Source organism: Lipophrys pholis (assembly GCF_963383615.2).
Source record: "Lipophrys pholis genome assembly, chromosome: 12".
In the NCBI taxonomy this organism is placed as follows: domain Eukaryota; kingdom Metazoa; phylum Chordata; class Actinopteri; order Blenniiformes; family Blenniidae; genus Lipophrys; species Lipophrys pholis.
Window position 1 is genome coordinate 28,102,316 of NC_137641.1, and position 24,347 is coordinate 28,126,662.

At 41.5% G+C, this 24,347-nt stretch overlaps 2 protein-coding genes across 3 annotated transcripts; one reads left to right on the plus strand and one right to left on the minus strand.

The window, feature by feature from the left end:
- The first annotated feature begins 1,122 nt into the window (after positions 1–1,122).
- ttc33 (tetratricopeptide repeat domain 33) lies at positions 1,123–16,376 on the plus strand. Of its 2 annotated transcripts, none has more exons than XM_080477093.1 (5): positions 1,123–1,422; positions 1,700–1,924; positions 7,006–7,087; positions 10,850–10,981; positions 15,416–16,376. In XM_080477093.1, exons 2-5 carry the CDS (start codon positions 1,701–1,703, stop codon positions 15,791–15,793), a joined length of 816 nt encoding a protein of 271 aa, XP_080333219.1. In that variant the 5' UTR covers positions 1,123–1,422; position 1,700; the 3' UTR covers positions 15,794–16,376. The 2 variants fall into 2 exon arrangements, with proteins under 2 accessions (XP_080333219.1, XP_080333220.1); XM_080477094.1 differs by having other exon boundaries at positions 1,341–1,416.
- A 3,359-nt stretch (positions 16,377–19,735) lies between these two features.
- ptger4b (prostaglandin E receptor 4 (subtype EP4) b) lies at positions 19,736–24,302 on the minus strand. Its single transcript, XM_080477092.1, has 2 exons — positions 22,711–24,302; positions 19,736–21,668 (listed from the first exon to the last, which is right to left on the minus strand). Exons 1-2 carry the CDS (start codon positions 23,488–23,490, stop codon positions 21,102–21,104), a joined length of 1,347 nt encoding a protein of 448 aa, XP_080333218.1. The 5' UTR covers positions 23,491–24,302; the 3' UTR covers positions 19,736–21,101.
- Positions 24,303–24,347: the final 45 nt, after the last annotated feature.

A 24,347-nucleotide genomic window follows, 5' to 3' on the forward strand; every position in this document is an offset into this window, starting at 1 on the left:
GTCTACTCAAATGGGGGGGTTCAAGTGTTTTTTTGTTTTTATCTGAAAGAAATTTAATTTGAGTCTTGTTATTTATAAAGGAAATAGAAAGTAGTGGAGAGTGGGCTGAGATGAGCCACTTTTTTTATTTTATTTTATTTTGGACTTATGTTGTCTTGGAGGTAAGGAGAAATGACTCAGAATAAAAACATAATCCATTATTTCTGGAAGTCTGCTATCAAATGAAATGTGCAGGATGCATCTCTGACAAAGCCACCCAAAATAATGACTTGTTTAAAAAAAAAAGAAGAAAAAAGCGCCTTTTTTACGTACCCTTTAAACGTTGAACTGTCAATATTTATCTCTTCTGCCACTGAGCTGATGGACTTTTCACCCTTGACATCATTGACTGCTCTCTCCAACTCTTCAAGGGGTTTTGAGTCCCAGCTTGCTTTCCACTTGTACGTTCTCGGCATGAAGCCTTTTCTACAATGGTTAACATATGACGAACACACCAAACTATTTGAGTATGCTCAACTAAAATACCATTTAATAAATCTGAGACCATTGGACCGTTGGCCCAACTTACCCTACAGCGTGTGGCTCAGTTTGCCTCACAGCCTGGGGCCTCACTTTGCCCAGTCGCCACCCCTAAACTGGTGGTTTGAAATTCAGGCTCATCTTTAGTGATGTGATTCGCATGATTTCTTATGTTAGAAAATCACCAATACGCATAATGTATAATTTTAGACCTGGATAAATTTGCTTTGGCATAGCAGTCATTGTACCTGTTATGCAGAAATTTCACTTTGGCAAGCAAAAAAACGTATCTTTTCTGGGTCAACTTACACTCATGCTTATCTTAACCCACACTCCCCTGCACTTTTGATCTTTTGAAAATGAAAAAAGTTAAAATCCTTATTCTCAGATCAGTTTTCTTTGGTCATTTATATATTTAGAGGAAAACGTATGCAATTCAGTACTGTTGTGATAAAATTACACACATACACTTTACAGAAAATTACAATTTTAAAGAAGAAAAAATTATAAACTTAGATTTCTAATTGTGTTCGTGTCTCTTTAAAAAAAGATGTAAACACGTTTTACAGCTTCCGAGTCAAGCTGCGTTTACGTGTTCTCTCCAGAGTTGGAAAAAGTTTCTATACGGGATTCCATAGCACCTGATATTCACACAGAACAAACACATTTATAAGATTTATTGTTTTCAATATAATGGTAGATAAGAAAAATACCATTTTAAAAGCGCGCATTTTATTGAAATCGATGAAACGATTTAAAGTTTGAGTATTTTTGTCAATTCCACAAACTTTCACCGATTTACATGAACGCATCGCGACTGCTCACTCGCTCCGGACAGCTAACGCCTGCTAGCTTCTGTTAGCTTCTCCGTAGATTTTCACGGAAAGCAGCTGAAGCGTGTGGGTATGCGTTTTTATTTGGAATTAAAACATGGGGATGGAGTGTGTTGAACATAAATAAAATGCAGTTTAAAAAAGAAACAAAGAACGGATGTAGCGATGTTGCTAAGTTGTCGCTAACGCGTGTTAGCATCGATGTGACGTTTGTTTATGTTTACAAAACGTTACATGCGGGTCAGTTTGTCTGCGACAAGACACGCGTCGCGGTTCGTTTAAAGTCGTGCAGACTTTCACGTTTGTGCTGTCATATCTCATCATGGCGCCCGTGTTCTCTTCTATAGGATGGCCTCATTCGGCTGGAAGAGGAAAGCCGGCGAGAAGGTGTCCAAGTCGGTGGTGCAGCAGTTCGAGGCGGAGGAGGACAAGGCCGCAATCCGTCCCAGAGACGAGGAGGAGGTGGACTGGATGCGAGCCGTCAAACGGCGGAGGGAGGAGCTGCTGGAGGACTGCGCCACCCGCAGCAGGAGGCTGAAGGATGAGGGTGCAGCTCTGGCTGAGGAGGGCAGGTGAGGATGGTTGTCGGACGACTCGTCCACGGATGAGACTTCAGTTTTTTGAGAGAATAAATCCTGTACTTTTACATATTGTTATTTCTAATTAATGTTTTATATGCTTTTCGTATGTCTAGTATATGTCCACCTATATTTAGTAAAGCATCCCATGGCTTTGTTTACCATTATCTTAATGGTAAACAAATTAAACGAGTACATGTGAATACATTTTCACTGGATGAGTTTCAGCTTTGCCAACAAGTGGCCTGTGTTGTCACGATTCTCCACAGGAGGGCGCCATTGCACTGAACACACAGTCTCATTGTAATGTGGAAGGTTTATGTGTCCTTGTTAAGATAAACATCAAGATTGATTAAATGTCTTTGTAATATTACAAAGAACGCAGAAAGAAATATAATGAAAACCTTTCAAACAGAAGATGAATTCTAAATGTGTTTAAACTGCTATTATTGTTATTATTATTATTATTAGTTCACCAGACACTTGTTTTTTTTGTTTTTTTAAATGAACATCCAGAATTGCATCACTTTTTGCACGGGTAGAAAACGATTAAACAGGCAATCCTTAAGATGATTTACCTTTTTAACTAAATAGGCATCACTTTGTGAGAGCTCCCTCGTCTAGCTCGCGTAATAGCAGCCTGTAATCTCGTTTACGAGAAGAAAGTGGATATTTGCTGGGGAAATGAGGTCTTGCTGCTCTCTAATGGTTGTCTGGAGGTTTGAGACGGTGTCTGGTCCATGATTTAGGCCAGAGTTTGTTCCACTTTAGCTATATTGACCTCTGATGTCAGCTTGTCATTACAAAGGTCTCTGGTGTAATTTGGCAGCGGCTGAAGTGCCTGCGTGGGAGATGGGCAACATGTTGACCTTTACTGATTTTTAAAGGGGAGTCACAAGGTTGTGTTGCTATATTCCCATATGGTTAAAAATGACTACAAAGCTGAATCTGTACATTTCCCCACATCATCGAGAAACATTTTGTTTTCCAATAACTACAGATACTGAGTCAGAAAGACAGTTTAAATGGTTTATTCTTCAATGGTTCATTCCATAAAAACAGCACCCACTAGTGGCCCTACATGAAAAGTACATTGTTTTCAGTCTTGCCGCTCTGTTAGCCCGCAGTGCAGCCTTGAATGCCGAGTGAAGGCAATCACAGTTTACCACAAGTTTGAGCGTACAAGGCTCCATGAGTAATTGGACAGAGGTTTTAATCACAGTAACAACAACACAGTATGAAAGCAACAAAACCCTGGTGTTGCTGCTTGTGTCATTATATCCAGTATTTATGGAAAAATGCCTTGGATGCAACTTATTTTAAGTCTTATTATTACACTTTAAGTTCATTCACTTCTAAAAAAAAAAAAAGAAATAAAAATCTCAATTTCTTATCAAAAATGTTAAGAAAAAAAAAAGATCCCCTTGCTCTCTGGAGTTTTTCTGCAACAGCAGCTCTGCTGCCCACACCTATGACGTCTGACCCAAATCTAAATACAGTGGGAACAGATTATATCAAACGTTGGTTGAATTTCCCTGTAATGTTTTCAAATTAGTGCCATTGTTGCTTGTTTGAATTTGATGGAAGAGTTTTTACATTTTGATTTAGAGACTCAGACAACACCAGTGTTTCTTCTCGTGTCGACGGATGCAGACGCTCCATAAAGGACAGATGTCCCGTCGTTGGTGCGCAAGTCCTGACTCGTCTGAGCGGCACATTTATTCACAAAGTGGATTTGATAACTTTTTGTTTCCGATTGGTTTCCTAAAAGTCTTACTCGCACTCTTAAAAATACTGAAAACGGCTCTTAGAATTTTTTTTTTTACTTTTTCATCATTATTACAGTTTTGAATGGTTTTAGCTGTCGTGTTGCGCAGCTCGGTGCTGTTTTGACGAGGCGTGGGAGTCCTGCTTGCTGATTTGTCTGGATCGCAGCCGAGTCTGATTTGTGATAGTGAAAAAGTGAGCATGTATGAGGAACGTCTGTGTTCGCATTGTACTTATTCTCTCTCTATTTCGCTTTAGATTTTATTTAAGTAAAAACAATTGCAAATTTCTCCACATGCGAGATAAATAAAGGGATATCTTAAGTGGTAGTCTTTAGAAGTGCTGTAGGTTATAAGTCATGTCAAGCTGTCGTGCTCCACCCGGCGTAGCTTATTGCCTAATGTCCTCATGAGTTTGCAGATTTTAGTTTTTTTTTCATTTGATGGTGAAATGTTCACATTGCTTCAGTTGCATTTCCTCTGTCCTCTTTCTGCTTCTAACAAGAAGTGACACAATCTGTTCTTCAAAGTCAGTAGAAATCTTTTACTTTCATTTCCATTTTTTTTTTTATGAATTTTTTTATTTATTGTTTTGCATTAACTATATAATGTTAAGCCAAAGAAGAAACAAAGAAAACTGGATGCAAACTGCTGACGAGACAAAACCGTTGACCTTCATCTTCCACAGGAATCAACCGCATTTATTCAAAACAACTTTATCCTTTTTGTCTGTTTCACAGTAATAATAACTTTCTATCAGAGACACAAACTATTGAGGAAATACTTTTTGAACTAGAGATTACTACTAAACAAGACAATGAAACTAGAGACGGTCAGGAAATGGATCCAGTTTTTAAACTTTACATTGAGTCCTTAAGAAAAACACACTACTCACTAACACACTAGCAGTTTATGTCACTTATTTTATGAGCTACTGTTACTCTGTGACAGTAGCTCATAGTAACCAATAATACATCAATACCCATCAACTGAATACTGAATTTCCCCATGTGGAATTAATAAAGTCTGATCTTATCTCTCTTATCTTGGTTTGTATGTATGTATATATTTTACCAATTTTTCACAAAAACTATTAACACAAATGCGTAGAATCTTCAGGCATGATTTGTCCTCATCCAAGGACCAATCGATTAGATTTTGGGACGTTATCGGCTAACCGTTTCCGTCTAAATCGCAAAAAGAAAAAAAGAAAAGAAAGTGCCATACAAAGCGGATGGGAAAAATTAAAGGAGATCAGCGTCTGTTGCCATGGAGACGCTCCCTGCTCAGTGTTTGACACGGTGACGTTGCTACCTGACAGGCTGGTTAGCACTGATATGAGCTTACGGCTAACATGCTAGCGATGCTAACTGGGTTTTCGCGAGCATATGTGGCGTTGGCGAGGGTCTGCGCTCTACCGAGTGTAGCTCTAGTTTGATTTGATTTGCAATTTCAGGAGCATTCAAAGGCTCGCGTGTGGATCTCATGATGCCGAGGTCAGGGTTAACAGGCATTAGATTGGTAGTATCTTTCATTAAAATAGTTTATAGATACAGACGGGATCAATAAAAGAGGATTTGTAAACGAGTCGAGATGCTTTAGAGGCCGGATGTCCTGAGGAAGTGCGTTCCAGAGTCGAGGGAGCAGAAAGATCTCCGACACATGGCGGACAGACGGAGGCGGGAATCAATCAGGGGAGAGTCAGGGAGGGTTCATACGATTCTAAAGTTTACACCATGTAACTCTTTAAATTAAATGATTTTCATTCATTCATTAAAAATCTGTGAAAAATGTGTAAATACACGTGCAAAAGGTACTGTGGTATTGCTTACTGGTGAGCTAATAAGAGCTATGTGATGATTTTCTTTTTTTTTATGTCATGTTGTAGCTTGAACTCAGTTTTCACAATCAATTTTTTCTCCCCATAAATTTAAGTAAAAAAAAAAGGTTAATTTAGGAATTTGCTATATGTAGTCAATCGCCTAATAAATTACTTTTTAACTGGGACTGTTTAAAATTCATGAAATCCTCAAATATACTGAAATTGCAATAGATTACTCAAAAGTAAGTAAATAAAACATCAATTCTTTTTTCTTCCCGAGCTGTGTTTCCCCTCTCATCTGTCCTTTAATGACAGCCGCCTCTGTCTGGACCATTAAACCAGTTTTGATTCAACCTTGACTCAAGGGGAGAGTTTGCATCTCGTTTTTAACCGTGTGGGTTGAATCTCGGCAAAGGCGATCGTCCGCCGAACGGAATCCCGGAAGGACCGGGAATCCCGGCAGACAAATTCATGCAAAAACCGGCAGAGTGTGGCGGCAGCTGCTCGGAGCGAAGCTTCCTGTGCAGCTCAATGCAAACTCTGCCCCAATGTATGCAAATCCCGAGGGTTCCTCCACCAGTGACGACGTCAGTGCCTCGCTGGGTCGGGAGACAAATCGACTGGGGAGGGATCGTTCAGTGACTCTCAGCCGAATGGGTGTCGCTTGATTTAATTTAATTTCATCTGCAAAGGGTTTGTTTATCAGCACGTTCTCCTCTCAATTTCCATTTGAACTGGTAAATCCAGTGTGTGTTTTTTTTGTCCATTCTTCAAGTTGTTTTAATTCTATAGGATTAAAAAACACGCACACAAAAAACGTTAAATTGGAAAAAGTTTAATAAAAAAAATTGGTCAAATTAAAATTAAAAAATTTAATTGGTCAAAAAAAAAATCTATATTTTTTCATTTCTTGTCTTCAATAATGTTGGCCCTCAACACTTCCCCTTGTTTAAGAAAATAATAAAATAATGTTTTCTGCCTATTCACAAGCAAATTTATCAGCTTTATTTAAAAATCTTAAAACAGTGGACAAATAAAGTAAAAAAAAAACCAACCCCCCCTCCTCAGCAGTATTACAAGATGTTTTCTTAATCGTTGGAGGACTCCTGAAAAGCAGAACTGATCAAAGTCTCCAGTTACATGAAATACTCTCTGTACTTTCTATTAAAAGCAACGAGAGAGAAATCTCTTTTTTCTGATAGCAAACACGGAGTTGTCATGTAACATTAATCAACCCGGTCTGGTGCAGACAATGGAGCCCGGTGTTCGGTTTCACCGCATTACGTGCTTCGCCGTTTCAATTGATTGTGGACCGCTGTCGTATTATCCAGTCCGGACAAAGATCAATGCGAAGCCATGTTTGTCTTGGAATTAATTAGCGGAGTCGGAGTGGGACGTCGGATGACAACTTCACAAACAAGCCGTTCAATGGACGCATGTCTGCACAGCTTCCCTCTGTTCATGTGATCTGTGTGTTTTTTTCTCAGGCACTGGGAGGCGCTGAAGAAGTGGGACGAGGCTATTCAGATGACCCCGGACAACCCGGTGTTATACGAGATGAAGTCTCAGGTATGTCAGGGAATCGTTTTCCTTTTTTTCTTGGTTTCTTTCAAGTGCGGAGTCACATTTTTTTGGTTTTAAGTCCGGCCGTTAAAACAGCACTTTCTGTACCTCGCGTTCCACATCGGGTAAATCGGTTCCTCTCTATTCAGGCCACCTGGATTCACTTTTGAGTTTATGGGCGCAGAAATGTTCAAAAATGTGCTTTTGACTCTTTTTCTTTCAAAACAACATCAACTTTCAATATCTGGCGGCGATCCTCCGTCTGTGAATGTTCCAAATGTGTGAATCTTGTCTTGAGGTGCATAATATGTCATCAATGAGTGCAAAGCTCAGTTTCTTTGCTTTCTGGCTGAATGTTGGCGGCATCGTTGACTGGCGAGACCAAGGCGGTACTACAAAGAGCCACATCATACAAATTGGGCTGACAAGTAAACTCACACGGACACGAAATGACATAAAGTGAAAATACAGAAAGAACGTATGATACATTTGCATGTGGAATTACAAAAAGTCAGTCAGCAGCCGGCAAGGCGTGGATTTACAACATTAACAGGAATAATTTCACCCTCAGCTCAAACAAATGTGCAGGGACCGTCTGCAAATTGCAAAGCCGCTCCAACAGCAAAGACAGATACCACAAACCGTATATCACTATCAAACCGAGTGGTGTAGTGTGATCAAGTGAAGGCTGCAGTGATTTTGGTGACGATGCAGTGAATACCAGTAGCGTTATCAGGTATTTTTTTGATATTTGCCTTCGCTTTTGCGGCGGGTTGTAATTTGCAGATGGTCCCTGCACTCAGGTCACGGCTGGACGAACAATATTGTTTCTGCTGCTCCAAAGACAAAGACTTTTGACAAAATAATTACAATTACGGTAACAATGACTAATTAAAACAGTGTGAAACTCCTCTCTTGCTCGTTAAAAGCTTTTAATTGTAAATGGTACACGCGTGGTTTTTGAAGCATATGTTCATCTCCATTACATCCTACATTACTCCTCCATTACACGTTGCATTTCCGTTAGAGGGCTCCAAACAATCTAGATTAGGACTCAAAGGACTGTAAAACACATAGTTGATTAAAAAAAAAATTTAAACATTATTATTTAAATACAAAGAAATTACTAATATTATCCAAGTATTTTTTGCTTGTTTGATTTTTGTTTAGTTTTTCCATTTTTACAATGAAAGAAATAAATAACAAACAAAGTCTCCAGACCGAAACCCGATCCAGCCGGTTCAGGATGAACTAGACAAACCACTGAAAGAAAAGCAACGAATTTATGGAACTTAATGAGTGTGTCCAACTGGTGCAAAAGGTACAAAACAAAAACTACCTTAACTCAGACTGCCTTGTCAGGTATGACTTCATTGTTTGTGCCTCTCGGTGTAAATAAAGTTCTTTTGATGGTGATTTTGAAATGTCTGATATTAGAGCGATTCAGGCTTCGTTCTGACAAGTTGTTGTCCTTTAAATCAATAATTAAACATAAAGCTCTGATTCACAAATATAGGTACACTCAAACAGTGTCGAGGCATAAAGAGCTTATAGTGTGTGTGTGTAGTTATAATATTTCTGTGTGTATCAAGCCCAGAACTGAATTGCCTGAACAGTCAAAACATTATGACTGCGGTGAAGTATCACCGCAATATTGTTTGGAAATGAAGTCCTCCTACTTTCTCTAGTGCTTCATCTAACATCCAACTATCTATTATTGACGGCAGGCGGCAGGTCAACAGTTCACCACAGTGTGAACACGCACACACCCTCACCTACATGCAATTACAAGTCAACAATTAACCTCAAATGAAGGTGGTTTTTGGACTGTGGGAGGAAATCGCCGTACCTGGAAAATCCCACCCAGAGAGACCATGCAAAGTTCCCCCCGAAGCCAGACGGGCGACAGTGTGAACCACCGTGCCTCTGAAATCACCGCTTTTCCATGATTTTATTTTGCAGCGATCCAACGCCGTTGCACATAGATACCTTATTTCACCTATTAAGCGTCCATTACCCTTTGTTGTCGCTGCTATTTACAATCATTAGACAGAACACGGGCTGGTTCTCATCAGATGCTCATTACTGCGCCCGGTGACGAGAGCAGTTGCACTGACGCTGGTCATTTACTTCCCCTCGTCTCTTTCTTCCTGTTTGATTCGATCAGTATTGAATTAAATACGTCCAGCTCTTGTCTGGAAGTGGTCCAATAACGATCAAGCTGCTCCTGCGTCATCCAGGGAAATATACACATTTTTCTTACTTATAAGGGGCCTGCTTTTAGCGCGCAGTGCAAGTAATTTCAAACATCTGAGGCTATTTCTATTTCCACGGTCCTGGTGAGGACATTAGGTGAATCACAGCTTTATGACTGTGATACTAAAGCCTGTGCAAAAGCCACTTGGTTGAACTTTATCATGCCGCCATGCTATTCTTGCTTCTTTATCTCTTGTTGAAGTGGAAACTGAGGAGGGGAGAGGCGGCGCCGTTCACGTGTTTTCATTGTCGGGCCGGTCTTTTGATCTCCTGTCCAACAACAAAAGTTTATTTTACCTTAAACAGTCAAAATACCTCCACTTTCCACAAATGAAGCAATCACAAAAGCAGTTAGACAGGTTTTTATTTATTTTTTTCGATTCCACTACCTTCTGGAAAAGCACACTGCACTGGACAATGAAAGCCTTCCAGCTCCGCTACGATTTGATTAAAAAAAAATAATAATAAAAAAATTTAGCTCTGATTATAGTGGAAATACTTTAATTCTCATGACGGCTCGTTTCCTGCGTGACAGCAAATAAGATTGACTTTAAAAACTGCCCGCACTCACTGAGGGTCAGAGAGATTAATGAGCCCGGATCGACAAATGTTAAACGTGAGCTCCAGCGAGTGAGTGAGTTTCACGCAGAAATCTCTTTGTTAGACACTCAACAATGGATTCGAGTGACTCAGGGACATCTGCAGAGCTGTAGACCTCAACCAGAAGATTCTTCTCTTTGGAACAACAGAAAGTACTAAAATATTCTCATTAGACAAATGTGCTGACAGACGACCAAGTTAAGGATTGTTATTACGGTGACTGTCAACCATAACACCACCAAGTCCCAGGAGAAACTGGACTGGGAGTCATGACACGACGGACGTGCACCCAAAACGCAACGCAGGTTTTGCATTTTCACTTGAAAACGTTGTTGCGTAAATGAGATTTTAGTAGTAATACCAGTAATCACTGTTTGATACTAATGTAAAAATAAACGAAGCCCTGATTACGGGAGAATTTGTTTTCCCTTCAGAATAGCTTTACGTTCAGAAGGGAAAGTTTTGAAAACTCATCGCTGTACCCGCAGGAACTCCAGAGACACTGAAAACCCTGTAGTTTTATGTGTTCTTGTACACACAATGTGGACATTCACGTTCAGAAACATTCTTTTTAACTCCGTCTCCGCATGAGATCCACATTGTTTTGCTGCTTCAATCGTGGCAATTATTCTTCCTGGGGTCCAGAAAAGTCCTCAGTCGAAATCAAAATAGATGCGACATAATTCCCTTAACCACAATTCACAATCCAGATGATGGTGGAGCAAATGTGTGCTTTCTTGGGGAAGCACTGTTGAATTGAAAAGCATGCGCGTCACAAACATCACGGTGCAAACCGCCCTTGTGTTTGTCGTCGTTCTCCTCGCACACGTGCAGAAAGTCTTATTGACTGCAGCCGTGTGGTGCGCATGTGTCGACTTCAAAGGTCTGTGAGCACGTCTGTGGTCCCTGCAGGTTCTGACCGTCCTGCACGAGGTGTTTCCTGCTGTCAAGGCAGCTGAGATGGCCGTGAAGTTCCGGCCTCTGTGGTGGGAGGGCTGGCAGACTCTGGGCCGGGCGCAGCTCAACCTGGGAGAGGTGGACCTGGTGAGTGTGGCATCCATCCATCCATCCATCCAACCATCCATCTATTCATCCATACATACATACGTCCATCCATCCGTCCAAGTTAGGATTAGGAGATCTAACCCCTTCTGCTTCGCTGCTTCCAGACTGAACTTCCATATTAAAGCTTTTAACCAATCACGTTTTGCCATCACCTGTTGCCGGGTAAAGAAATCTGCCTGAGGTCTTCACTTTCAATTCTGCAGGCGTCGGCAGTGTAAAATAAGTGTTGGTCACGCTGCTGCTTCAACCAATCAGATTTTCAGTTGGCGACTCAGGGCCTGCTAGAAGGCCTCGGGTGACGTCAGCGTATTCAAGCCCTCTGATTGGATGGTCAGAGAGTTCACTCTCCAGCGCTAGCTGACTGCATATGTAGCGAGCTGCGTGAACAAAAATATAGTTGTGTTGATTTAATAGCAGTTTTGTCAACCTACAATGGCTGAAGGAGAAGATAAAGACATTTGGTTGCAGATTTATTGTCAAAACCATTTTCAAGACAGACTTTTCTAAGAGGTCATTGAACATGAGCAAGCGCTCCAAGCGCACGGAGGTCCGGTGCAAGTTACTTTCACTCTGCAACTTCCATGGCAGGATTCAGGATTGGGTTGTTTGCCATTACATTATTTTCATGACCATGAAAAGCTGACTTTCGTCTCCGTCCTCGACCCCCAGAAGCTTCGGTAATAGCAACCGCTTTTTTATGTAGCTGCAGCAGAAGGAGAGATGCGAACACCGGATTTTATTTAATCAGTAAAGTATTCTGGCTACACGGGTATCTACCTGTGATGCAACAGCTCTTTATACTGCATTTCTGCATATTAACATGGTTTTTGTGGCCATAAAGAAGTCATTGAGGGGTGGATTGACTCAGACCAGCACTGGTGAAGGTCTTGGGCTGAAATGCACGGCCCGCCACTGTAAAGATGTAAAGTAAAGGTAAAGCGGGCGGCCTGCTAATGAACGAAACTTCTCTGAATAACTCTAAACTCACTTCATGCTCTTACTTTGCCTTGGTTCGGTTGTGATTTTGTCTGAATTCCCTTATTTCCACTGTGAAGGATATTGAGTTTGAATAAAAAGAGAGTTATAATCATAATTTGACTTTGTTAAATTCATAGTACATTCAGTGTTAGAATTTGTTTTAAACTTAACTTATTCCATAAGTGAAGGTTGTAAAACTTGTGTTTTAAAGCGGCTCCGGGCGCCGTTGTCCTGTAATCGAACTCCCAAAAACGCAACGAAACTTTTACCTTTTCACTTCAATGCCTGTCACCACAAGTTAAGATGAGCAAAATCGCAAGGGCTGCAAACAAACATGTCCAAGATATTCACAGTGACTGAAGCCGAACACTTCACGTGCTGACTGATCGATTCACTGGCCTCATTCAGCCACTGAAAGAGTTCACCTGCGTTTGATTTATTCCCCGATTTAACTTCACCTGTTTACGTAGGCGCTTGTAAATCACCTCGTTCTTTTGAAGATGGGTACTTCACGAGATTTGTGTTTACTACTTTTTTTTTTTGGTGAACTCCCCACCTCCCGAGACGAAACGCGTCTTTTCAAAAGCACGCCCAGCCGCCCGCGGCTCGGACCATTGTTTAAATTGCCCCAGAACACGCCGGGGCCTGTGCCGGTTGTTCGGAAAAGCCTGCGGACGGCGGTTCCACAGTTCGGTGGCCGTTCTCAGAGCCAAAGCAAACATGGCTGAACTCAAGAAACCCTTCAGCTATTGTCGCCCTTGCACGCCCTCCGGCTGAAGGCCTGTCCCGGGGCACCGATCACAACAAAGGGAAGTGTTGAAAGTCACCGGAGCTCAAACTTAAACCAAATATAGACACACCTCTTGGGGCGGATAGATAGAAAGAAAAAAACCAAGAGTACATCTATTTATAGCTGGACTTGTTCGGTCGAGTTTTAAAGTGTTATTTGCACCGACTTGTTTGAGCGGAGCCTGTTTGCGCGAATGTGATTCCTCGTTTTCGCCGCAAGTTTTGCTCCTCACCCTCCTTTAATTTCCTTAATTTGCATTCCACTCGGTCTCTTTGGCGACAAATGGAAAGCACCCGTATAAACTCTCAAACAGCTTCACTTTCTTTGTTCTTTCCTTTTTACGTTTTGTTTTGTTTTGTTATGAGCGTATTGGAATTTGCCACAGCTCGACGGCTCTGTCACAATCCATCATCCTGAGTCAACATTTGCTTTGTTTTTTGCCTCTTGCGACATGCCGTCCGTTGAACTGTTCCTTTAAAAATAAAGAGCCGATGAAGTTCTAGTCTGGTGAAGACGAAACTCGATCTGTTTTTTTTTTTTTTTAAACCCCCCTGCACAGATGGTTCATTTGTCAGAAATCTAATCCAGTTTCCTTCGCGCTGTCGTTGACAGAGCAAGTCGATTTGCACTTTGTCAGTTTATCTCTTAACATTTTTCCCCTCGAGCGCCGAGCTTACTGGCCGAGTCGTTTTTTTTTTATCAGATTAAACGGTCACATTGTTCAGTTAATCTTTCCGACGTGTCAATAATTTACCCTTTTTATGGCTTTAAACTGGGACATTTTTTTGTTTATGGATCAAGAGAAAAACTGAGCTTGCATTTCAATGTTTGGACTGAAAGGCGACATCTGTAAACGCCATACAACTGCTGGACTCGCATGAGTCAGATTTGATGGAAAAAAAACCAAAAAAGCCTGAATAAAAGCAGCCGAATAATCCAAACAATCAGAATCAGGTTTTTTTTTGTAAATCACCTCAACATCATTTCGTCAGACTCATCAAAACTCCTACGGAGGCTCACTAAACAACACACAGCTGTTGAATTAAGACTTCCTGTGGAATACATTTAGCACATTTCTCACATTTCAGCAGCGCAGACGGTCAGATTGCAAGGAGGCCATTTGTATCTCTGCCCGGTGGGACTATAACTTTCAAACCGACGCACAAGTGCTCAATCAGCGGGACGATATCGATCTCTGTGTAATGAAAAAAGATCAATCAGGCTGCTTGGGAGATTGCGCTGGTGTTGCTCACTGACATGGTGATAATGCAGCCATGCGTTCATCGTTTGTCCCGATGGCGGTTTAATGCTTTCGTAATGTGAGGATTACGGGACGGGGATTTTATTTATTTATTTTCAATCTGACGGAATTCTTTCGGATATAGAGATTTATTGACATGAACACTGACTTCAGTGTTGGTTAACTTCTCATGGAACTTGGTTAGAAAAGTCCAGATCGTAAACTTTTGACTATTTTAAAGTTACTCTACCAGAAAAACAAAAGAACTTTCAAATATACAGTATATATACTTCACATAAAATGAATCACTTCTGCACAGAGAATAAACCAATTAGTGCTGGGCAAAAAAGATTTTTATTTTGCAAGTTCTAGTTTTTTTGTTTTTTGGCATTTTTCCTGTTCCGTTCTACCATTTCCTTGTTGGTTTCTGTAGTTGCTGCACATTTGCTTAAACCTGTGTTAAAGCTTGAGTTTGTTGAATGACAGAGCCTCATTTACTTTTTTTATTTTGGGATTGTTTATATGCATTTTGAGTCTGAGGACAATCACAGCAAAAAAGTTGCACTTTTAACAATATAGCTGATGGCTGCAGTCATTTTTAAGGGGTTTGAGAAAAAAAATCAAATCGAAACTCAAATTTTTCTTTTAAAAAAAATCTTTTTTTTTAATGCATAATAGCCAAGCCCTAAAACCAATACAGGAAAACAAGACCATTAGCTCTCATTTCCACCCCGCAGTTTCCTAAATCCATCACACCAAAGTCGATACGTTTACAAACAAACCCGAATTCGTAACCATCAAACCGCCGCGGCAGCTCAAGCTAAAATAATTTGACCGATTTAGCATTTTTATGTTGTGAAATGAATCGTTAATCGTTTTTCCAGTGCGAGTCGAGATCGGAATCGGGATCTTGCTTCGGGAATCTTTGGGCGCTTCGGTGAAACGTCACCAAACCCGGGTATCTTTTGCGAAATGTAAATACTGGAAATACGTGTTTGTCTGAGTGTGACGACGAAATTCCTCCAGAAAAGTTTTAACGACGTATTAAAGATGTACGTCAACAACTAAAACTGGCTCCTCAATATTTCATTTTCCCCCGTGTGGATTCTGGTAGAATCACTTTCAAATCTTTTAATATGTTCAAGAGCAGGTTTTTTTCCTGCGTCGACTACTTTTACATTCCCACTGCTTTTATTTAATTTTTTCCTCAAAACTCTGCTTGAAGCGTCACATGGTGAAGTTAACAGTTCCGCCATTTTTCCCACAATCCGACCATAAATTCCATCCAGGTCAGATGTGAGTGTTTACATGATTCGCTTAACCGCAGCGAGTGAAAAGGTTCCGTCCATTTCCACCCCCACTGAAACCTTGCGTCCCGGGCTCACGTCGGCTCTGTCCCCCGCAGGCCGTGCGGTCCTTCCAGGTGGCGATCCACCTCTGCCCGTCGGAGCGCCCCCTGTGGCAGGAGGACCTGCGGTGGGCCTGCAGGCTGCAGAAGCAGCAGTCGGCAACCAGGGAGAAGCTCCGGCAGGAGGAGGAGACCAAGCGGCAGATCGACCACGCCCCCGAGCTAAGCAGGGACTACGACGACTTCGAGTCCGACGAGGTGCTGGCCGCCTGCGTGGCGGTCGCCGAGCGCCAGACGCGCTACGAGGAGCTGAGGAGGACCGCCGTGGTCGTAGACGCCGAGGGGAACGTGCAGAACGTCGTGACCGAGGCGGAGGGCTCGGAAGACGCTGCAACGCCCTCGATTGAACAGTTCATCAAAGCCAGAGGGCTTTAAACCGAACTCAAGGCCGCGTTTCCGCTCTGGAAAAGACACCGCGTGAACAACGTTAGAGCTTAAAACCTCAGAGGCAAAACTTAGGTTCTATTTGTAAGGGATTAAACGATATTTGACTTCTGTTGACGTGAATGTTTTATCTCGTTGTTCGTTGTGATGCATTATGAGTTTTACCCATTTCCAGCCAGTTAAGAAGAAACTCGAACTTCTACTTCTCCGACATATGAACGTAAACTCGTAAAACTAAATCAAACACACGCGTCCGCTTCGAGTAGCCCTTTCAACCTTTGCATTACGCTCTCTTTTGATATATCTGGTCACTTTAAAACAAATAAAGTTCCACTCGGGTGATTTTAATGAAAAAAAGACTTCACACAGTAGCTGCTTGCAATCAAAAACGTCAAACCTGTGAGATTGTTTGCAAACTGTAGTTGAGTCTTATTTAAGAATAATATAAGATGAATGAAAGTTCATTTCAGAAGAGTGTGTGGAGATTTTTTTTCCAGGGAGTATCCGCCCTGCTTCGTGAGGAATCCTCAGTAAATACTGTAAAGATGATGAATAAACTTCATTTAAAATTGCTGTTTTGTGTCCAGCGGGTTGTATTTGATCCTTGTTTCTGCTGGCGGTGAGTTGTGTCACATCTTTCACTGGCGGTTATCCTGACAAAGCTCAAAAAGTGGCGTCCGTAATGACTGTGGAGTCGACCATAAATAGTATTACCCGCTTTGGCTAAATGCCACTGCCAGCATGTATACACACTTTCAGGGGCAGCGTGTTATTGTCACATGAAACTTAACATTTTCTCTTAATACAGAACATTTTGTACGGTTCAGGTTGATAAAAACTCCCGTAATTAAACTGCCGGACGGAGAAACTATTCAGAATATGAAGCTACATCAAAATATTTAAAATCCTGTCGGTGGCAAGCGACAAAAAAGTGTTCGAAATGTAAAATTCTTAAATAGAATTTGACTGCCCTAACCCTAAGAAAGCATATTGTAAGGTTTTTGATGTTTTCTTATTTTAATTAATATATTAAATCTGGACTAATGTCATCAATTTACATGAAAAAAAAACTGCACAGTAAAAAAAAAAAAAAGAATTTTTTTCCCCTAAACAAATGAAATCATTAAAACACACCATTGTGTTAAAATTTAAAAAAAAAAAATGTTTTCATCACAATCTAAAACATTGCTGCATTCTGCACCAGGAAATAAGAAGAATTTCAGTAAGTACATTGTTTGTGCAGTATGCCAACATTTTCTCATTAAACTGAACACATTAGGCCGTTCAAAAAACTGGAGTTCCGCACAATATGGAAACTTTATGGTCTGTCGGTTATACATTATGTGTCTTTCATTTGAAAATACACACACCCACACACACACACTAACTTCCCCTTGACCATCAAGATACTATACAAAACATGTAAATAGATTTATACAGGGATTAAAAAAAAACAGTCTTCCTGCTGCTCTTTTCCAGAGTCAGATCATAGAATCAGTAGGTTTGATCCGACACGTTTTACAGCGGATGCTCTTCTTGTTGGAGGGTCAAAGGTCGTTCTCAGGGACTCAGATTAGTTGATTAATGACCTGTTGGCCGGGGACTTCAATTCCCGTCGGACAGTTGCCTCCCTTTTTTTTAAACGACTAACATAACTTTATAGATGGTCAGTCTGAACATGGCCGGCTTTTACAAGCATATAAGCTTTTGCTATATTTTAAGACACATTTTTCTTAATTTAACTGTAAAATTCAACAAAACAAAGTCCTTTGTTGTTTATTTAGAAGCAAAAAAAAAATTCTTTTTTTTTTGTACGTATTTTCTTCTCGTGCGATAGTGGATATATATCGGACAAAGGATGTTGGAGACGTCATGCAGGAGAAGATTGATGGATCCAGTGAAGGAGGACGTGGGGATGGTGTAACTGAAGAGATGCAGGTCGCAAGTCATTGAGACGGAACTGATCAAATGAGCTGCAGCATACTTTCATGCGAATGCTGCAGCGGCATTAACAGCCTCCACTGGTCGGCACAAACAGTTCTGGTATTTCCTGAATGCGATCCGAAACGATAGATAATGAGCACGCTTCAGTTCCATACGCAGGAAAACAGGATGTCGCGGTAATTAAATCTCATCTATTAAAGTGTGTGACACGGTCCAGGTGGAAAACGCAGCGTATTGCTTCCTGAAACCCCAAGCTTCATTTCACATAAATTCAACCAGTGTTTGCTCGTGTTCTACCTCAGTGGTTTTTATTTAGTTTTCCCTTTGACACACTTTTAATACTCTCTGCTCTTTGAGTGACAACTTCTGATGCATTCGCAGGCTCTTTATGTCTCTAACAGCCTGTTGCATGCTGTTAACAATAGAATATTCCCGGCATCAAGACGGGCCGTCCTCTTCACCCCCAGCTGTAAAATCCCGTCACGACTGTTTTGTCAATCACCGTTTCCCCAGAGACTCCACAGCTTTAGCAGATCTCCTGCTCTGAGGACGCCGCTCCCTCTTTAATGGGTTATTGTTCTCCCAGGGTCGTTTCACGGGTCTGGACGGTCGCCCGGCCGCCCTGGACCCCCGAGGAAACCATGTGTCTGCAGGTGAGCGCCGCCATGCCATCGGCATGACTGGACGTCTGTTTTGCTCTTCAGGATTTAAAGGGGATAACGCGAGACAAAGTTTTCTGCCAATACATCGGTGACTTGTGAGACAAATATGCATTTTGGATTTTTTGAATTTTAAATTAATTGCATTATCAGAGTGAAAGTGGCATTTTAAAAAATGAGGATCTTTGACTTTCCAGCTTCCTCCTTTATATCCCTTTTACCACGAGGCCCTTTAAAACAGGGGTGTCAAACATAAGGCCCGCGGGACAAAACTGTGTCCTTAAGAGTTTGTAAAAGCATAATGCAACAACTACAGGAGAAGTTCTCTGCATTTTGCACCAGAAAGCATCATTACATCGACTTTATGTTTGAATTTTTTGTAATATTCTCTGCTAATTGTTTGGTTATGTGAAGACACAGACTTTTTCCAAAACTTAGGCTCAAAACTACAACAAAGAAATACTTCAAAGTTTGAATTAAAAGATCATTATGCCACTATTTTACCGATGTGGCCCACGAAAGATGGATTGAGGCTGAATGTGGCCTCTGAACTAAAGTTTGACACCCTTGCTTCAAACAGTTATGAATTGAAATTTTCGCATTACATTTATTAACCTTTTTTTTTTTTTTTTTAAATCAACTATAATAAAACAATTTGATTATTTTTGCTCTTTGAAATCAATTTTACCAGTCCACCACATTATTTTCACCAGCTCGCCTGCAAACATTGGCTTTTCAGCAACTCAAATGTTTAGATTTTTATCAAACTTTTACTGCTGGAAAAATTCAATCATTCTTCATATTATCAGTTTTCATTATAAGTCTCTTACTCTTTCTGAAACAGTGCGACCAATTCAGTTTTAATGTTTTAACAATACAAGCTCATCTCTCGGGCTGCGGTTAGGCTTGCAAAAAACTCCCGCTTTAAATAAGACAACACCTAAAATATGTGTAAAGTGAAGAGTTTAGCCATAAGGTGTTGCTTCTAATACACAGTTACAACCATTACATGTCAAGTATACAATCACAACTCTTGCAAAGTGGTTTAAAATGAAGCAGAATCTAACTAATTTCACCATTTCTGTTTAAAATATCTTCTAAATGGGATTGTATTCCCCATTGAAAATTGTCTTTACCGTGTGATTGACAAAAAAATAAATAAAATCACAAAATATGTGATATTTAGGAAAGCACAGGACCCCAATTTTTAAAACAAATACTACAAAAAGAACATCATTAATTTAAAAAAACATCTATTTACTTCTGTTATTCTTGAGATTGATTTCCTTTACCAAACACAGAGATCCCCAGAAAGTTCAGAATCACCGTGAAAAGTTAACAACTTTTATTTTATTTATCGGTACAACAGTTTGTTCACATGAATAAATCAGACACTAGAACATGTATTGATATCTGTATCAATGTTTATAGCAGCACCATATTAAATGTCATATTAAACCAGGAGACCCACTTTAAAAAAAAATAAGAAGAAAAGCAAAACCAACTAATTTATCAGACGGGACACTTAAGAGGGTTTGTAAGTTTCATTAGCCCACGACATTTCTCTCTGAAACAATTTGGATTCATTTGAACTGATTTGTGCAAAAACGATGGGACGAAAGGAGCTAATGAGCAGTTTTCGTTTAAGAAGTTAATCAAAGAGGCTTCGTAATGTCCACTAGTGTCTCACGGTGAGAAAGCCTCTGTATAGCTGCCTTTCTGTTATGAAATGCAGAGGTGGTGGTAAAATTCTGGCTTTCAGGATCACACTGCTTTGTCCACCAGCGTGACCAAATTGTCTGCAAATGCCCCGACATACCAGGGGGAAGAAGAAAAAAAAAAGAATGGAGGAAGGAACAAAAATGACCATGAAAATATTCATCTTGTACCGATTTAAAATGGCTCCCAAGAGTGTGGACCTTCTCACAGAGAAGAAAATAGACGTACATATCGCATACTTCAAATAAGTTAATATAGTGGGAATGCTGTTTCACATTTTTAACACGAGTTATTTACAGAACAACACAAATGGGCAAGAAGTGGTTTGAAATTCACAAAGTGCAACATAAGAGTTCCAATGAGGAGTCTTGTGTTTGTGGTCGAAGCCCCGTTTACACAACTTGTCAAGTGAAAAAGAAGTTTAATTGCATTTTGGGTGTCCGTTTCTGAGACGACGGTGATCAGAGCCGCTGAAAACGGCTCTAAATCTATTTGCCATCTGACCAACATGTAAAAAATATATATATTTAGTTTTTATTGTGCATATTCTACATTATTTTTCTATAAAATTTTACATTTTACTTCTATTTTATTCTTTATTTGAAAGGTTTTTGCCATTGACCGGATCTCGGGAAATGTAATTTCGTGCCGTTACATGTAAAAATGTGTGATGGTACGACAATAAAAATCCTTGAATTGTTCATGTTCGGAGCGTATAGTTCTCTGCGTGTGAGCATGTTTCCTTTACAAAAACAACTAAACAGCGCCAACTAGTGGCCCGGCGTGCTCACGACACCGTTGCCGCGCCGACAGGAGATTTTTCTCAGACGAAAAAGCAAAAAAACGATGCGTTTTTACTTTCACTTTCGCATAAACGGGGCCTGAGTTAAACCGTATATCGTGGTATTGTTGTTATTACGTTGACAATAGATAATGAGTCCACACATATCTACAGACATGGATCGTGCTGATGATGGTTATATGCACTTCTCTTGTATGTTTGTGGTCTCGCCGGTGAAAGTCACATGTAAAGACGAGTCCTTGGGGCACATTGAGAGCCCCCGGAGCGACGGGCTTGGCGTGCTGTCCTCTGCATCAGACTGCAGGAGCCCCCTCTGGGGCCCCTCGGCTTCCCGGGGGCCCTGCAACGTCTTTACAGCCGGCGGGCTGGAGTCGCCCGGCGGTCCCGCTTGAACCAGCCCCGTGCTGTCTGACGGGTACAGGAAGGTCTGCGAGGTGCTCACCATTTCCCGCAGCCCCCGCGACACCAGCGACGGCGAATCCCGAGAGACGATGGAGGAGGAGAGGGGACCGTCGGCGCAGCGGAACCGCCCGCCTCCCCTCCGTCCACGTCCGCCCATTTTGCAGAAGAGACACTTTATCTTCTCCATCAGCTTGAGGACCACCGTCTTTCTGAGGAGTATGTAGATCCAAGGGTCCAAGATGGCGTTGACAGAGGCCATGCGAATGGCCAGCAGGTCTTTATTCAACCCTTGAGGCTCTTCTGTCTGGTTTGTGTAGAGCTGGTTCACAAAGATCCTCAACTGGAGAAAATCAAATCAAAAAACAATGGTAGAAAAAAGTGCTTAACAAGCATCCACAGATTACTTGAATGACACATTAAAGAAACATAGAACTACATTTCAAGAGCTGAAATTATCTCAGTGTTTTCTTGCAGGCCCGGACTGGTCCGCACTTCATTTTACAAGAGTCATATAATTGTTTACTCTCCATATTTGTACATGATTGGCACAGAGTGGTCATGTATAAACAGAGGGTGGACGGATTTCTGGGGAAGCGCAGCAGTGCACCGAATGGCAGCGGGCCAATGAAAGCAGTTCAAACTGTCATCAGGAGTGAGCCTTCAGCTATTGGGCTTCCCCAAAGTCTCATCAACAGTCACTCACTTATCAAGCCAAAACCGTAAACACCTCAATGTTTGTTATTCTTCGGAGTTTAGAAAAGGGGGTCCCTGAAGAATGAAGTCTGAGGTCCAAAAAAATGCTTCCTCTCATCATATTTATAGTGGCCACAAAAAGGTTTCTCATGAAAATGATTAGCTTTACAATGTCACTAAGGTTCATGTGGTTCAGTTCAGCCAACCTTATAGCTTGTAACTTGAAAAGGAAACTTTGTGCCAAAAATAAAAAATAAACCCTAAAACTTCAGAGAACGTTCTAAACGTGGAAGTGTGTTGATATCAGTTGTCGCTTCAGTTTGCAAAAATGCAAACACTGAATCTATGCAAATGCTGTGTGAGTGAGCGGCAGAGGGATCAACTTCACTTGTCTCAAAGAGAAATGCGTCACTGAAACGCCAATGACTAAAACCAGAACACAGAGTTCAGAAACCATGCTGTGGTAACCACCCGCCCACTGAATGTTTGTTTTTATTCGAAAGCGCATTTTATGAGGCGTTTTAACCTAATTGAGATCCAAACAACTTTATTTCGATGCACTAGACTTGATTTAACCACTTGTCTAGTAAGTTCACTCCCTGTCTTCTGGGTTGTCATTTTCGAGGTGACTTCCAGTGCGCACACATGCCGTGCGTAAAACTCGCATTTAAAGATTTTCCAATACTTACCACTAAAGGAATGGAGCAGATGAGAACTACAGCAGAGGTAGCTATAAGCAGGATCACCATCTGGATCTCCGCTCCAGCCAGTCGTCTAAAACTCCGTCTGCGCCGCAGCTCCGCGATGCGCCTCTGGTCCGTGCCCAAAGACGTGCGCCGGATGAAGCGCTTGTGCATGAGGATCAGCGCCCCGCACACCATCACGTTGCATATGACAGTGGAAAGCACGACCACCGCATTCACGCCGGCATACATCAGATTGAAAGTCTTGAAGGTTGTGTGGTTGTTGTGCCAGTCAATGAAACACCAGGTGCCCGGCCTCTGGCGCTTCACCTGACCGAGCCCCAAACTGGGCAGCGCGCAAAACACGATGGTGGAGATGTAAATAGCCAGAAGAGTCACTGCGGCCAGTTTTTGGTTCACGTACTCATTGTAGAAGTACGCGTGGTTTATTGCCAGAAACCTCTCGACTGACATCGCGAACACGATGCTGAGCTGAACCAAGAAAAAGAAGAGCAGGATGAAGCCGGAGTACTGGCACAGCGGCTCCCCGCCCGGCCAGGCGCCCTTCATGTAGGTTGCAATGGTGACGGGGCTGGCGAGCAGGGTGCCCAGCAGGTCTGTCACCGCCAGGCCACACACAAGTGTGTAAAAAGTCGTCTCTTTTTGCTCCCTTCGTGAAATCCGCAGCACCACGATGGCGGTTACATTTCCCACCACCCCGAAAATGAACATGATCACCGGGATGGTGGGCGGCTGGAATCTCCCCGCTGCGGCGGTGTTGTTCATGCCTGCAAAGAAAACTTTCACTGTTTCACACCGAGCAAAGGCTTTTCTTTCATATCCGAAGGAGTGACAATTTCCATTCTCCAAGTTTTTTTGAAATCAAATCTATAGTCTCCAAATATCGCTTTTACGCACGAAGTCAAAACTCCACATTCTTCTCAAAAGCCACGAGAGGAGTTTAACAACAACAACAACAAAGTATAGTTTGGTATTTCTGGTCCGATAAAGATGTTCCGAGCCTGCGAGGGGTTGCGCTGCACGTTGTTGTCACACTCTTAACTGACAGGGGAGTTTCCTCTCCGGGCCACTGACTGCAGCTCCTCCTCGTTTCATCGAACCAGTGAGAACCGCAGCCAAAGTGCGCGCCGCGCAAAGGTCTCCACTGATGTCTGCTGTGCGCACATGCAACTCCGGGGACGTGAAATCGTCATCTGTACCGTCATCCTGCAGGTGACACCTCAGGAGTCTGAGCATTTCCTGCGCAAAGAAGATAACTAAACTACTATTGCTCAGCAATATTGCTATTATCATTCTTTATTCTGATATTGTACAACTTTCTATTGGTGTTGCGCCACACAGCAACTCAAAACTATCTGGTCTACAGGCAACTATAGTCGAAAATATAATCTATATTTCATGCCAGTAATTTTACAAAAACAGGGACTGCAGATATTCAGTCTATTATTTTAGATATTGAACATATATGTTGATATCAGTGAGTGTTTTCTGTGTGCTACTGAAACACAGTAATTTCCTGTGAACGATTAATACATGTGCAAATCTATCTATTTTATTTTACTTCTCAACAAACTTACATCTTCAAAAAAGAAAAAGAAAAACCTCAGCAATTTATTTTTTAT